Source organism: Pygoscelis adeliae, unplaced genomic scaffold (genome assembly GCF_000699105.1).
Source record: "Pygoscelis adeliae isolate BGI_AS28 unplaced genomic scaffold, ASM69910v1 Scaffold6, whole genome shotgun sequence".
Taxonomy (NCBI): Eukaryota; Metazoa; Chordata; class Aves; order Sphenisciformes; family Spheniscidae; genus Pygoscelis; species Pygoscelis adeliae.
Window position 1 is genome coordinate 5,840,315 of NW_008825075.1, and position 15,411 is coordinate 5,855,725.

Below are 15,411 nucleotides of genomic sequence, written 5' to 3' on the forward strand. Positions count from 1 at the left end.
ATCCGTCGTGTATGATTTTATAGAATCATAGAATCGTTTAGGTTGGAAAAGACCTTTAAGATCATTGAGTCCAACCATAAACCTAACACTGCCAACTCCACCACTAAAGCATGTCCTTATACACCACATCTACACATCTTTTAAATACCTCCAGGGACGGTGACCCAACCACTTCCCTGGGCAGCCTGTTCCAATGCTTGACAACCCTCTCGGTGAAGAAACTTTTCTTAATATCTGATCTAAACCTCCCCTGGCGCAACTTGAGGCCATTTCCTCTCGTCCTATCGCCAGTTACTTGGGAGAAGAGACCGACACCCACCTCGCTACAGCCTCCTGTCAGGTAGTTGTAGAGAGCGATGAGGTCTCCCCTCAGCCTCCTTTTCTCCAGGCTAAACAACCCCAGTTCCCTCAGCCCGTCCTCACAGGACTTGTGCTCTAGACCCTTCACCAGCTTCGTTGCCCTTCTCTGGACACATTCAAGCACCTCAACTTCCTGTTCTGTCCCTCTTTATGCACTGTATTAAAACAGTAGTAATTCTTGGCATCTCATTTTGAAGTCTGCATGGAAATGTGGGGGGAGAGGAGCTTTCAGTCTGTCCTTTTCTCTATGGAAGAGAGGGTGTTGGTGGCAACTGGTTGCATTCTGAATGTTTAGTTAGTAAGAGATGCATGGATTTAGCTGTTAGGACCGTATGTCCTGACAGACTGTCCAAACAGTTGTTCATGATTTCCTACATAGAAGAGGTGGCAGGCTGAAGATACAGGGCATAAATATAATTGAGGAGAGTGTGTTTAGAGTGTAGTGAGTAGATGACTTCACAGGTTAGTAATTGAAAGAGTTCATACTAACAGTAAATTAGCACTGAAGTTCTGAGCTAATAATCTTGAATCGTCCAGCTTGAGATACCCTAAAGGCACGTGATCTGTCCCCCACCCTGTTCTTTTTTTAAAATAAGGTCAGTGAAACATTGGAGGTTATAGCTGACATTTAATAAATAAAAAAGTAAGAACTGAAATGGCTAATGACCACCTTTTTGCTACTGTCAAGAACTTCAGGTTTTTCTCCTGTAGAATACCAAATAAGGAACTTTTTTTTTATTTCTGCTGTTTAGAGCAAGCTTTGATAATAATACATTGTATTAAGACACTTCCATTTTTTTCCTTCTCAATTTAGAATGACTTTTCCCATAGTGACTGCATGTCAAGTAATGAGACCAGTTTGCTAGAACGAACCACAGCACCTCATGATGGACTACCAACGGCTTCCCATAGACCTCAGCGAGAAGGTATGTCGTCTGAGGTTTCTTTTGAGGAATGCTTTAAAGTTGGGGTTTTTTTGAATGCTAAACTCTGCCTGGAGGTGTAGAAATCTTGCATCTGTCTTGCTGTTCATCTGAATGAGAAACTGCAATGATTGGTAAGTATAATAGCTTCTCTGCTGCCTACTTGGTCTTTTCTTTATTGTAACAAGTTGTCATTCTTGTTAGCTGCTGATTATTAGTGACTGCATGCATGAAAATTGATTGCAAATGGGCTTCCTCCTGAAAAAAGAGGTGGAATTTGGGAGAAAACAAGAAAATGTAATGCAATTTTATTAACGGTGTTTCGATTTTTGAGGCAAAACTAAACGTGAAGATAGTGTGAAACAGTGGATAGCTTTTGCTACTTGATTCAGTTGTATTTGATTAGTCTTAAAAAACAAACAAACAAATGTATTAGGAGGTTTTGTACAAGTGGTAGTTTGGAGAAGTGAGAGGCTTTCCGTAGAAGTAAGTCTTCTCTTGGCTCTGTTGGGGAGAATGAGAACAAGGCTTCAGAGCGTGAACAGAACTCGTCTGTGCAATTGCCAGCACAGTTTCTTCTCTTTGAAGAAAGGAGCTTTATTGAAAACAGATTTCTTCTTACCCTTTATTCTCCAACAAGATTAGCGAATCACTTGTCTACTCAAAATTAGTCTCCACTATCTTGCAGATAGTGGAGAGCTGGCAATCTGGAAAAACTATTGCTATTCCTTTTGTCCTCATAAATGTCCTTTTGTCTCTACTGTGGAGATTTAATTACACTTTGAAGGCAGGCAATTTGAGAGTTTTAATTCCTTGAAAAAAACCACAGAGAAAGATTATGGCAGATTACAGACAACAATCCTGTTTCAAATCCTTTTACAGAGTTCAAAGTGTTCATATTCACAAATTAGAAACACAAAAGGGAGACTCTCTTTAGCAGCGCTCCTCAATTAAGTAACAGAAGCACAGAAAAGTTGAATAATTGAATCTAGCGAAGAGCTTAAATATTTCTCAGCATTCGTATTATCATAGTTAGAAACTAGAGTGAAGGATCAGAATAATTTTGTGAAATTTGCTATATAGGTATGTGATAGAAAGGGAGTCCCCACTACGGAAACCTCCTTACTGGGTTAGAAATAGCACATGATAATAAAACACGTTTTTTATTCTCAGCTGTGACGAATATGATTTTTAGAAATCTTAACTTATACTTACAGTGGAAGCAGTGTCATGTATACATGCTTGACTTAATCGTCCTGAATGCATGTGTTGTGTCCAAAATAAATGTAGAAATGTAACACGCCCAGTTGGCTTGTATATTCAAACATTTCTTCTCAGTCTAGCCATTTAGAATAGTTAAAATGTGATTGTGGAAACAATTTTAAAGCGGTCTATTGAAACTGTGGAACTAAAGCTGTGCAGCAGCACTGTAATTACTGTTTTATCACTTACTACAATGAAGCATGCAACAGCAACAAAAAGAGGTTAAGGAAGCTGAAGGTACCGCATTGGGTAGTAAAATTTCTTTATACCTGAGGACAAATATATTTAGCATTGAGAACATTCAATAGTTTAAACATAATCTCGTTAGAAAAGAAGCTTGTCTGTGAATGTTAATGGTGTTAGTTTCCATAATTATGTATGCTAAATATAAGCATGTAGTGAAATGCAATTTAAACCACTATTCTCAGTTCCAGTCATGGGAATCAACTTTTTAATTAACTTATGAATATCAATTCAGCTGATGGTATCAATTTTAACATTGGCCATTAAGAAACTTTACTGCACCAAAACTCACGTTACACCATAGTCCTTTTTCTAACAGTGCTTTTATCCATACCAGACAGGTAAAAATTAAGGTCACCAAACATTCGGCTTTTCACAGTACATAGATGTATGTTATTGTCTGGCATCCTTAGCTCATCTGATTTCTTTGCTTTGTAATAATTAATCTTCATTAACTGATAAAAATGAACTGATTGTCTAGTGCTCTAACTCCCAGGTAGAGGGTTACAACCAGTGACCACCAGCACACTCAGTATTTGTCAGTCTCTCTACTAAAAGAATTGGAAGCTGTAACGCTATCACTAGGTTTATATGCTGGCTTATTGTTCCTTTAAGGAAATTGCTAATACTTAGTTCTCTTAGAACTGGCATTTTCGATGGGGATGATACTGTAATTGTAACTTTAACAAAATTCATTAAAGATGCTTCAGTTAGATGAAACAGTAATTAGCTAATCTCCAAGAATAAGCTTTGTAACATACACTTGTAGGAGGTTGATTTTTTAATTATTATTATTATTTTTTATTGTTATGCATAGTTCCCAATATATCCCATGTAAACATGCAGTTAAAAATTGAAAGGAAAACGTTAGCTGGTAACACCACCCTCCTCCCACCTCCCCCCAAAAAAGAAAAAGTTTCAAAAGCATTGAAAGGAAGCACTGATGGTGTAGGACTGGTCGAACTGTTTTTTAAATAAATTTTTTTACATGTAAAGATGTGTTCATGCTTGTAAAGGAATAAAATTCTGTTGAATTCTTAGGCCAGCATAGCAGGAAAAGTGAAAAGCCCATCTCAGCTTCATGAGGATTTTTATATAGAGTATTACCTGAACAATGTTATGTGCCCTCAAGAAAATCTCCAGGCCCTGAAAGTCATACGGTGCTGCTTCTTATCAGGTCACAGCCAGAACTTGCCTATTCCTGAATACAGTAGGCTATGGGGAAGGAATGTTAAAGTAGCAAGTACTTCAAAGTACCTTTCTTCCTTTTCAGTTCAATTTAACGATAACTCTTTACAGTACGATTGTAGTAGCCTTCTGCTTCTCCTTTTCATTTTCTGTTTGCTAACAGGCATTTCTGTCTCCTTCAGGCCTTCCCCAAGTGTTTCCTTCCACCTAAGTGCCTTTCAGAAATGTGATTCTTTTGCCTCAGTTTGCTCTCATTACTACTTGATGTTTCAGAAACGTGGATGTGGAAGGCACTGTCACTGGCTTTTATCAGCGCTTGTTACTTCTTGGAGTAAAGATGCAATTTGACTTCCTTTCATTGTCTTTTCACTTGTAGTGGTTATATTGTTGTATTTATGTGACTTTCAGTCTAAATAAGCTCTTGGGTAATGCACAGTTTCCCATGATCTGCAATGTTGTGGTCAGGCCAGAGAAATACTTTGTAGAGAGCAAGGCTCCACCTGCCCCCTGCAGTTTGTTATAGTAAAATAGCATGTGAGAAAGAGTGGGGTTGTGTGAGTCAGTAAATGGCATACAGTAATTCTCAGAGCGGCTAGGTAAGTAGATACATTTTAAAACTGTAATTTTGGCGTGTTCAATAAGGTGTTTTTCTTTCAGCTGTACACATTGACAAGATAACCCTGAAAGGAGCACCAAGAAAAAGGGCTGACAAACATTTGGAGTACACATTCAAAGTAAGCAAATAACCTCTAGAATATTAAAGTAAATGTCTTCGTGATATCTATGTATTGTAGATATATACAGCTTGTTTCAAATACCTACTCAGAAGGCAATTTTGAATTACATTAGGGTCTTCAGAGATTCTTGGAATTACCCTATAATTCTCTTGGATTCTATGTGCAGATCAGGTGTTTTATGTAATCGTGGGCATAAGGTGGGAAGGTGTAAAACACCGGCCATAGCCAGGTGTGTGGCATCACTTCAGGAAACCTGGCTTTTGCTAGTTTGGGGTAAGCATTACAAAGAACTCTAAAACTAGTTGATTGTTTGCTCAAGTGGCATAGGAGCGCAGTTCTTGCGCCTGCAGTAACGTATTGCTTGGAGTCATATGGTCCTCTTAGATCTCTTTCATGAATGTTTACCATAAGAGGATGGTTCCTGTGGGTTTTGACAAAACCGGGGGTGGGTTGGTTGGTTTGTTTGGGGTTTATTTTGTTTGTTTGTTAAGGTAAAAACAAACAAGCTAAAACGTCAACAAACTTGAAGGCCTACCTAGTATAGCCTTCGTGTATTATAATAGCCACAGGCAACATACAAAACAATAATGTGAGTGAATGTTAAACAAAACTTAAATACTGCTTCTTACTGCTTTGGAAAAGAAGCATTCGGTATTGAGGTCTGGTATTAAAGGCTGCAGGTGTTAAGTCATAGCTGCTGAGGCCGTTGGTGGCGATGTTCTAATTGAATCAAAGCAGTAATTTTCTTAGCAAGGACTGACTAACTTTATGAGTCATTTGGCCAATAGATGTGAGTCTGGTCAAACTCTGTTTGAACATAAAGTTAAATTTTACCTTTTTTCCCCAAACAAAATAATGTTTTAGATGAAACATTATAACTGGCCATTTGACATGGGTCATGGGAGCTCTTTGAAGAGGCTCAAAATGCCATTTTGAGCTGAAAACTAACGTGTTCATCCCAAAATTTGATACTGAATTCTCTAAATAGTTGTGAATTACAGAGTTTTGTCTTTTCTGGTATTACTAGAAGCTTAAAATTAGAATTAAGTTGACATGTGCTATTTCTGTTTTTGAAGTAAAGTAGTGGCAACAGATACCTTGTTGTTGATCATGTCTGAAGGTGAAATTTGCAAAAAATTCTGCACTCTTCTTTTGCTGAGGACAGTAATGTGGAATTTAGCCTTCAAAGTCTTAAAGGTTAACTTGCCCAAGTATTTCAACCTTGTCAAAGATCTTTTGTCCAAATACTCTGTGAACTGAGTAGTAGGTAAAATACAATAGTAGATAGGAGAGGTTTGTACAGAATGCCCGTATGGATTATTAATATTTAAAGTCACAAAACTATTTTGAAAATTCAGCACATAGACGGATTTGACAGTGGTTTTGAATTTCTTTGTTAAAGGGGGAATGTGGAGATATTCTGGGAAGTATTTGAGTAAGCTTGAAACTCCTCCACCTCAGTTCTTTTAGGAAAGAGTTTCCTCTCCTCATCTGTGCAGGTATATACTGTGCTCCTCACTGCAGATCATTTTGTGCTTGCCCAGACACTGCTTTTTTAAGGTTATAACAGCAATTACAGTCATGGCTTCCCAACTGAGGGCACCAAGAGTAGTTGGCATTTCTGGGGACTAAGTTGAAGGCAGTTGGTGGTTGACATTATCCTATCAACTCTTCAGAGTAAATGAATGTTTGTAATTGCCATGTCCACTCCCATTACACAGAATCTTCCCATGCATGTAATGGGAATCTTAAGCCCAGAAGTGGACTTAAAGCCAGGCAGCACTCATCTAACCAAGCTTACTTCTTTTTTCTCAAAATATGCATGTGAAGGTGCTGTTTTACTACTTGCATGTTGTGTCAGAACAATAAGCTACTGAAATTTTATACAAGCATATACCAAAATGCTGTCTGATTCTTGAGTAACTTATTTAGTAACTTGCAGTACTTTCTATGAATTGTACCCTACAGCAACTTCTATATGACCATTTAAGATTCGAGCCTGAGGCAGGTAAAATTATTTTATAGGTAACATAAACAGAGAGAGGTGTGGGTTTTTTTTTTTTTTTTTTTGTCTTGACTCACGATAATGGCAGCGAGAGCTCAATTCAGTACATCTGACCTACAGTCCTTTTCTCTGCTACCTGGTTTTTGCAGTTAATGATGTCTGTTTGACACAAGTCCTATAATTACAGAGCCTTCTGCCTGGCTTCTTTCTGAGTCAGTAAGCCAGTAATCTTCAGGGACTTCATTGCATTCACCTGAATTTATTCATACTCTCTCTAGCCACAAATAACATGAAGGTGATCTTAAAATGTACACTCAAAATCAGTATACGTCTTTGAAAAGGTACACCATTATCCCTGTTTTGCCTGGTATTTACTTACCTGCAAGTGTTAACCTTTCTACTGAGATGGAAATGTTAAGACCAGCTAACTGGTATGATACTTGGAAAAAGAAACTTTCCTCATTCTCTTTTCCTTCCTTACTAGGTAACCTGGTCCGATCTTTCGGTAACGTGTGTAACAAAAACACACCAGGAGCTTCAGGAATTCCTGCTAAAAGTATGTATTGAAATATAAAAGTAGTGTTTACACAACAGGTTTATAACTTCAGAAGTAGTCTAGGAGAGCTGTGATTTCTGGGGTGTCATTACAGAAACAAAAGCATGCTACCAGATTTTTGTACTTCACAATTGTATTAACTATTTAAATAACGTATATCGTGGTGGAGCAGCTTGACAGGTAAAGAAGCTCAACAGAATGTTTGGTGAGTTTCCCAGGAGGACATCGTTTGTCTCATCTGAAATTGCTCTTATAGTTTTAACTGAACTACCATAAAACTACCAGATGAGGTTTTAATATTCCCCACAGAGTTAATGTATAGCTACAAGCACTGGTTGTTTGCTGATTGGTGTCCCTATTAGAATGACCTTAAGAGTATCATTTGTTGTTTCTAATTAATGAGGCAGAGCCATGAGCATAATAGTTCTTAATTTTACTGTTGTATTCTTCAGTAGAACAAAGGCAGGCATATTTGCTATCGCAAGGAGTTAAATTTGAGAAAATCTAGCAACTATTTGTGTGTGTTTAAAAAAAGTAAAAGTTCTCTAAGCTGTTCTCCACCCCCCGCCCCAAACAGGGAATGCATTTGTGTGCATAGGCCACATGTAGACCCCATGAGTGTGATGACCTCAAACTGTGTGTTTCATTGCCAGTGTCTAATCATTTGGGTTCCACCTATTCTGGGAAATTCTGTATTTAAGCTCACTGTTCAGGGCACTAATGAAAGATCTGTTTTGGGCATGTTTTGATAGCATCTGGTGTTCTTAACTGCAGTGTTAATTACAAGTGGAAAGCCAGTTACTGTACAAAGGTCATTGTCTTGTTCACTGTTTCAATTATCAACATTATGTTTTCTAGCGTTGTAGAAATGAAGCAGTGAGTATTCACTACTGCTTTAATCTAGTTGGAATATCTAGTTCCAAGAGTTCCCAGAGCTTGATTTGTGAGGATTTGAATTATGGATGGCATTTCTGGTTGCGGATGGGGTGTCCCACAACATAGGGTACATGCATCTGCTCCTGAAGGGAACTTTAAAAGCAGGACTGTCATATGGGATCCCATGGAGCTCTGGGATGAGTGTTCAACTGCATGCCTCCTGTTCTACCTGTAAAATAAAGACAAACACCAGTTTCTGAAATGGACCCTCTAGTACCTACTCACTGCCAGGAGGAGGAGCCAGGCAAACAGACAGGATCCAAAATGTTGCAGAGCTGTCCGGTTTGACTGATGGCAGCTCTTCAGATGTGGAGTGTTCCACATGCGCGCTTGACTGCTCCAGCAGAGTCTAGATATATAGAAGATGGCAGGTCAAGAGGAGGACAACCACAGGCTGCTATGAGCTTGCTGAGGTGTTCTGTGGAGAATGTGCACAGCTGAAAAATATATTTGGTTTGTGTTGGTTTGATAGCCATAAGTAGAGAAGAAAGAGAGAATTGTTAAAGCAGGATAAAACTTACACCTTGCTTTAAAAAGCACCGTAGAAGTACAAGTGCTGTCCAGTTCATATGCCACTTGCATTTTGGCTTTTTGTTATTCTTATTTCCAGTCTGCATGGCATTGTTAAGTAGTACGCTCAATTTTCTAGGGAGAGAAAAGAACGGTCAAAATACTTGATAGGAAATTCCAAGGTTGTGGGTGATAGGAGTAAGATAACTGTAAGAATTGTTTCAGAATAGAAGCATCGGTGGGAAAAACTAAGGTAGTAAATGGGATAGCTTGGATGCCTTATATTTAAAGAGCACCTTCTCTTACATGATAAGCATAAGAAGTTCTTTGCATGTAGGAAATTACCCACATACATGGAAGGGCTAAGAAACGTGTAGTAACAAGGCTATCTCATTACCTGAAGTTAAGATAGTAAGCACCTAATCTTGGGTTCGTGTAACTCTGAATCTTTAACTACAGAAGGAATTGAATTCCTTTTAATGCAAGTTTTAAAGAAAAGAAGTTGTGGCTGTTTCTGGAGACTAATTTAAATACAAAACACCAGGACAGGAGGTTTGCTCATCCCCATGCTTCTGCAGTAGCTTTTTGATACCTTTTGGTTAATACTGACTAATTTTTCAGTCAGAGTTCCTCAATAGCACATATTAAAGCTAAAGGGGTCAGTTAAGAAAAGCTGCTTTCAGCACTTCTTTCTGGTTTTATATCTTCAGGTGCTATAGCACTGTACTAATCTAATACTAACAACACCTGTCTGTCTGGAGTCTGTCTGTCCAGAAGTTCCTTTTATGTATGTTACCAAGCAATTATCTACATTAGACATAGTGTCTCTCGATTAGTAGCACTTCATTCAGTGAAATAATTACTTAGTGCTTTGCTGTTGTACCACTAGCAGGATGTAATATCCAGCTGGCACTGTGGATTGGGTGTATTCCAGATACACAAGAGGAAGATGCTGCTCTAGTGTAAATTACTTAGGCCATAACTGATGGCAGATGTTAACCAGACTAGCAATAGCTTTTAACTTTAGGAAAAAGCATTTTTGCTATGGCATTTTACTTTTAATTGCTCCAAAATTAAAAGACTTTTTTTTAATATAAATTAACAAATTTGATCAGCTTTCAAGTACTTATGTACATCATTTTGGAAGTGGTAAATGTGAAAAATCTTTGTTCTAGGGAATATTCTTCATTTAAAATAGACTTGTTCTTTAGATGCAAGAATTTTGCCTTCTGAACTAGAACATCAGAAGACCTCACTTTGTAATACTGGCATTGGAAACAGTTATAATGAAGTTTTGTAAGAAGTTTCAGTGTTAATAGCAACTGGAGAAGGACTTGTTATTGATTAATCTCATTATTGCCCACTGAAGTCTAGTGTATCATATAATTGAAACAGTCTCTACTCCTGTTTCTTTAAAATAATTTAATCTAGCTAAGTGATGCTAGTGAGTACAGTGCATTCAGTCCTCCCTGGTAATTTTTTTGTTATTTTCAGACCTACTTTCTGTGTGTGAAATATTTAAAGAAATAAATCAAAAAAGGCTGTAAATTATTCTGGAAAAGAACGTAGTTTTGGTAAATTTCTGAATGTAATTCTTTCAAATAGAGCTTTAAACCATCTTACACTTGGATTTGATGTGAGACTTTACAGCAAAGCGTTTCTCTAGCAAAACTAAATTATGATGATTTGTTGTACCTTTAGTCCGTAAATTACCTTACTTCAAACTGGAACAATACAGTTTCTTTTTGGTACCAAAAGATATAAAGACTGATTGTGAACAAATACAGTCTTTAAAATGTCAACTACTCATTTTTTAACATTAACCTTTTTCTCAGCTCCCAAAGGAACTGTCTTCTGAAGCATTTGACAAGACTATTTTAAGAGCACTAAATCAGGGTTTTCAGAAGAGGGAAGAACGAAGGCATGCTGATCTTGAGCCCATAATCAGGTAAATATTTTAGCAAATAAGCTGAAATGCATCACCTGAAAAGTGATTGAAGTCAAACTAGATGACTTTTAGGGACAGTGGAAATTCTGCTGCCTAAACACAATTTGTGAAAAAAATTGGAAGGCAGTGATGAAATAGATACCCTTAACTTTTGTTTTTCTTTTTTTTTTTTTATTTAGACTCTTATTAAACTTTAATGGATTACTTCTTTAGAAGTCATCATACAATTATGAAAATGTTTGTCCTGAGCAGCATTATATAGCAATGATTGGCGCTTCAGCAAGGGTCTTACCTCCATTATACAAGGGTATATTTAGAAATATTAGAAACAGTAACTCAAAGCACATATGTTCTAATTTTATGACAGCATGGAGTGAGAGGCAGAACAGAATTTGGAAAAGAATAAACAGTAATAGTGAAGCATGTATATAAAACTAATTGTAGCTCACACACGTAAGAAAATGGCCTCATAGCCTACTGTCTAGTGGTGAGGATGCTTCCTGGGGTGTGGGACATGTTGGTCAAATCCTGTAATTCAGAACAGCAATATGAATTTGCGTGGGCCTCCCTGTTCTTTTTGTTTGTTACAGATACCTTGTTATGTTTGTTCCTTCCTGTCAGGGTTGTTCAACTTCTTCAAAACAACTTAAATTATTCATCAGGTTAGGCAGTGTCCCTTGACTTAGGGTACTTGTGAAGAATCAGGTACTGCTTTTCAAGCTCCTGCTCAGAATATACTGCAGGTCCAAGCGTATCAGATCTTTGGGTTTTGTCTTAATAGCTTAGCTATAGAAGATATGGAGCTGCTGTGTGCTTCAACCTCCCCCTTCCCAATTTCCTTTTACTTTGACCTGTAATATTATTTGTCTGTCTTTATTGGCTTGATTGTCAAGCCAAAAACTAAATCTGTGCAAATAATTTTTGGCTAATAAACATTCTGTTTTTAAATGAATAAACTTGTTAAACAGGTTGACTGAAGAGGACATATCTGTAATACAGAAAGGTGAAACCTCACTGCACAGTAATTACAAACCCAAGACACTCAGTTTGAGGGTAACCTTTAAACATATCCAATCACGTTATAGCATGGCACTATAATTACAATTTGCAAGCTAAGTTGTGACTATACTGGAATGCTATGTGAATAATCTTGTGATAATAGCATTACTGTATACAAATTTTGTTTTCTTACAGTATCAGTTTAGCATTAATATATATTTATTTGGGGATCTTAAGTATGTGCCCAATTGCCAAAAATTGCTCTCCCCTGCCCCCCCTCCAAAAAAAAGAACTGGGTAGTGCTTCCTGGTGAGCAATAACTGAAAAATTGGTGTGGGATGTAAAAACCATTCATTCTTGGCCTGTTTTCTTTTCTTAAGCTAATAGAAGTTGTCACTGACCTCTTGGGAACAGACTCAGACCAGTGTATGGTGGTATTGAGAATCCCAGCCTTTGCTCTTGGAGAGAATTATGAAACTCAAATATTAACATTATAGGTGAACTCCATATTTAACCAAATAAGTGTATTTAAGGAACAGGTGCATTGTTTTGGGAAATTAAATGTTAAAATATAAAGTCCAGTGCTTTTTTGACTCAGTCCAAACTCCTCTTCGATAAAATGTTACAGGTGGCTAAAATGTTTGAATTGGGATGGCTCAAAAGCACATACCTTTTACATAAAAAAAAATTCATCATACCAATTTCTTGTACTGGCTGTATTCCGACCTTACGCTAGCACTGAACAACAAAGCTCAAAAATAGCATTCAACATTGTTTATGCTGAACGTGCAAGTTCAAGCATTTGGACTTCTTCAGAACTGCCTACTTTGCTTTTAAATGGTACTGTAGTAAATTTTTGTATTCTTCCTATGGAATATTACTTTTGTAAGTAATATTTAACAAACTTTCACTTAAATTTCAGGCAGCTATTTTCAAATACATCGCAAGCTTTTCTGCAGAATCAGAGAGTATACAACTTCTTCCAATCAATTTCATCAGAATCTTTGCACACTCACAGTAAGAAATATTCTAATGCTGTTTTATATAACAAAAAGTCTATAAAAAGCTATTCTTCCTGTCATGCCTAATTATGTTTTTATAATTATGTATTCATGTTACATTGTATTCCACTGGTCATGTTTGAACTCCTTGCCAATGAATAGTCGCTTCAGCAGGTACTCGTGCTTCTGACAGTGGGAAAGTGCTATGTAGCATCAGCTTGTGTTCTTTTCTTTCTTCCTTCTTCTCTGTACCATCATGCTGTTAAAATAGGTAATTATGAATTGAGCATGTGCAACAGTTTGGGACTTTTTCCTTTTAAGAAATCTTAAACTTTGGAACAAAAAGCTTGAGCTGACCCAAAAAAATCACCTCTGGCTTTTATTTGGTTTCTTTTGGAGATGAAGTGTTTGTCTTGATATTTAAACTAAGATTAATTTTGGGTATAGAGTACATAAACAATGGGACGGTTATAATTTCAGAACATACAGAATCTTGTTCAAAGCATTTGCATTGGAGAGATTTCCTTGGTGGACCTCTTACCTACTTGTGTATTACACATTGTTTGTACAACCTAACCTTAGCTTCTCTGTATGGATGCCTTAGGATGTGGTCTTTGTTTCTGTTGAATCTTTCCTTCTTTCGATGCATGTTATACACCATGACAGTTAAGGCACTGACTCCAAGGCCATTGCCTCAGAAATTGCAGAAGACCTTAGTAAGGAATTGAATAAGTTGGAGTTTTCAAACAGACTGCTCATATGTGCTTGGAAGAAAATAGAGGCATGGCGGCTGACTTTAATTTGAAATGATGGGTGTGATCTGCTGTGACAAACATATTCTTTCCATGATCAGATAGAAGCCTTGTGATTAGGGTAGAAGCTGTAGGTCATTTTGCGATACTTTTTTTTTTTTAGTAACACTTAAGACATTCTTACATGGCAGTTCTGTGAAAAAGTTAAGCTAATGAGGTCCAGAATGATTGTGAAACTGGCTGGAATTTACTCCTGTGAAAATTCTGACAACTCTGTTGTAATGAAAGGCTGCATGGGGAGGAAAGAGTTTCCAAAGTCCAGAAAGATTGACGTTAATGATAGGCACACTGCACAGGGTATGCATATTTTAATCTGTGGACTACATCTAGGTGGGAAAAACTTGCAAATGCGTTGTTGTACCTGATTATAATTTGAAATGGTCTGAAAAAGAACCAGTGCCGGGTTCCATCACGATAGACGTGACTGGGTTAGTGCAGGGCAGACGTGATCTGTGGGGTAGGTAGATCAGAAGAGTAAAATGGACAAATGTCAATTCTGCAGGAAGTCTTACAGATTATAATGTGATTATAAATGGGAGATAATTTGTATAACAATAAATAAATAATTGGGTACATGAAAGTTTGTGAGGATTTGTCAGATCTAGAATGCATGACAGATAGGATGAAGAACTTAATTGTTTAGCAGAGAGGAGGAAAAACTCCTCTCTGCTAGGAGATGACTTTGATGACTTATGTCTTCAAATACCAAAGAGTCATAATGTAAAGAGAATGATCTGTTCCCTCTGATGGATAAGACAGAAAGCACTGGGCTTAACTTGCTGTGAGGAAGGTTAGGACCAGGGTCAGGCAAGAATCTGGTGATTACCACACAAGTCCAAAGCAGTGGGCAGATCTGAGGTCAAGGCAGAAAAACAAGTTAGTAGGTCAGTGTTAAGAACAGGATCAGCGAGGTACATGGCCAGGCACAGGCATGGCTGCACTGCACCCCAGGCAAGGGCCTGAGCTCAAATGTGGCTCCCAAGCCAAAGGATGGAGGCCCCAGATGAGACCTTTGCCAGTTCTTTTCCCAGCAGTCTCACCCAAAATTGCAGAACTGCTCTGTACTAGATTGGATCTTGAGCACAGGCAGGTGGAGCCCTTGGGAGGGCAGGGGAAGAGGTTGCAAAGCCCATTGGTGTGGTTCAGGGCCCTGACATTGAGTTAGATATTAAGAAAAAGTTTGGTGAAGACAAATAGTGCGATAAATCTAAGCATAGTTGTTTTTCTTTTGAGAAGGGGGACTGGGTGACTTGTCTGGGGTAGCTCACCACAGGTGGCCTCTGTGTGTTTTTCTAGGTTTCCTGTTTGGGATTCCTGAAATCCTGCTAATACTTGCAATTGCAAGTTAGCCCGTGGTGGCATATTTTGAATGTGATGACAGTGGGGGGAGGGAGTGGGGGAAGCGTGTCTTTAAGAAAAGTCTCATCATAGTTCTCAAATGGATGTGCAGAATTAATTGGCAGACAAAGCAGTTGTGGCTTTAATGGGTCTTCAGTTGCTATTTAGAGTTTGGGATAAAAATGTCTCTTCACGGAAATACAAAAATATTCACTCTTTCTGAAGGGTATGGTTTTAGTAAAACCTATGTGGAAATAAATTCTATGTTCAGTGAAGGGTCTTATACCTTAAATGCGAATTGGGATCTCACACTGAATAATATATTCAGTAAGTGTAATTATGCCGCCATGGTTCCATTAAGGAGGAAATCAATTAGCTCCCTCCTGGTTCATAACGTCAGTTATTTTAGACACTTTTTCAGGCTGGAGTAGACTTTTGATTCCAACAGACTTTATTAGAGCATGATCTCTGGGGGCTTAGCATGTTCAGTGCAGACAATATACGGAAAGATCTTCCTATCAACGTTTCAAGCTCCTAAACAACAGCTTTCAGATGCTTTTACCTGCACTAACTTGGAACTTTTTGAGAGGGA

General features: G+C 37.8%; 1 protein-coding gene across 3 annotated transcripts in view; it reads left to right on the forward strand.

Moving 5' to 3' along the window:
- The first annotated feature begins 1,178 nt into the window (after positions 1 to 1,178).
- ZCCHC2 (zinc finger, CCHC domain containing 2) overlaps positions 1,179 to 15,411 on the forward strand; it is a 28,461-nt gene continuing 14,228 nt past the window's right edge. For 2 of the 3 annotated variants that reach the window (XM_009326691.1, XM_009326690.1), the window contains exons 1-5: positions 1,197 to 1,286; positions 4,635 to 4,711; positions 7,204 to 7,275; positions 10,557 to 10,669; positions 12,591 to 12,685. In XM_009326691.1, the coding sequence (XP_009324966.1) occupies positions 1,199 to 1,286; positions 4,635 to 4,711; positions 7,204 to 7,275; positions 10,557 to 10,669; positions 12,591 to 12,685 (445 nt within the window). In that variant the 5' untranslated portion in view covers positions 1,197 to 1,198. Of the gene's footprint in view, positions 1,287 to 4,634; positions 4,712 to 7,203; positions 7,276 to 10,556; positions 10,670 to 12,590; positions 12,686 to 15,411 lie in introns of all 3 variants that reach the window. The other variant, XM_009326689.1, reaches the window with a different exon arrangement.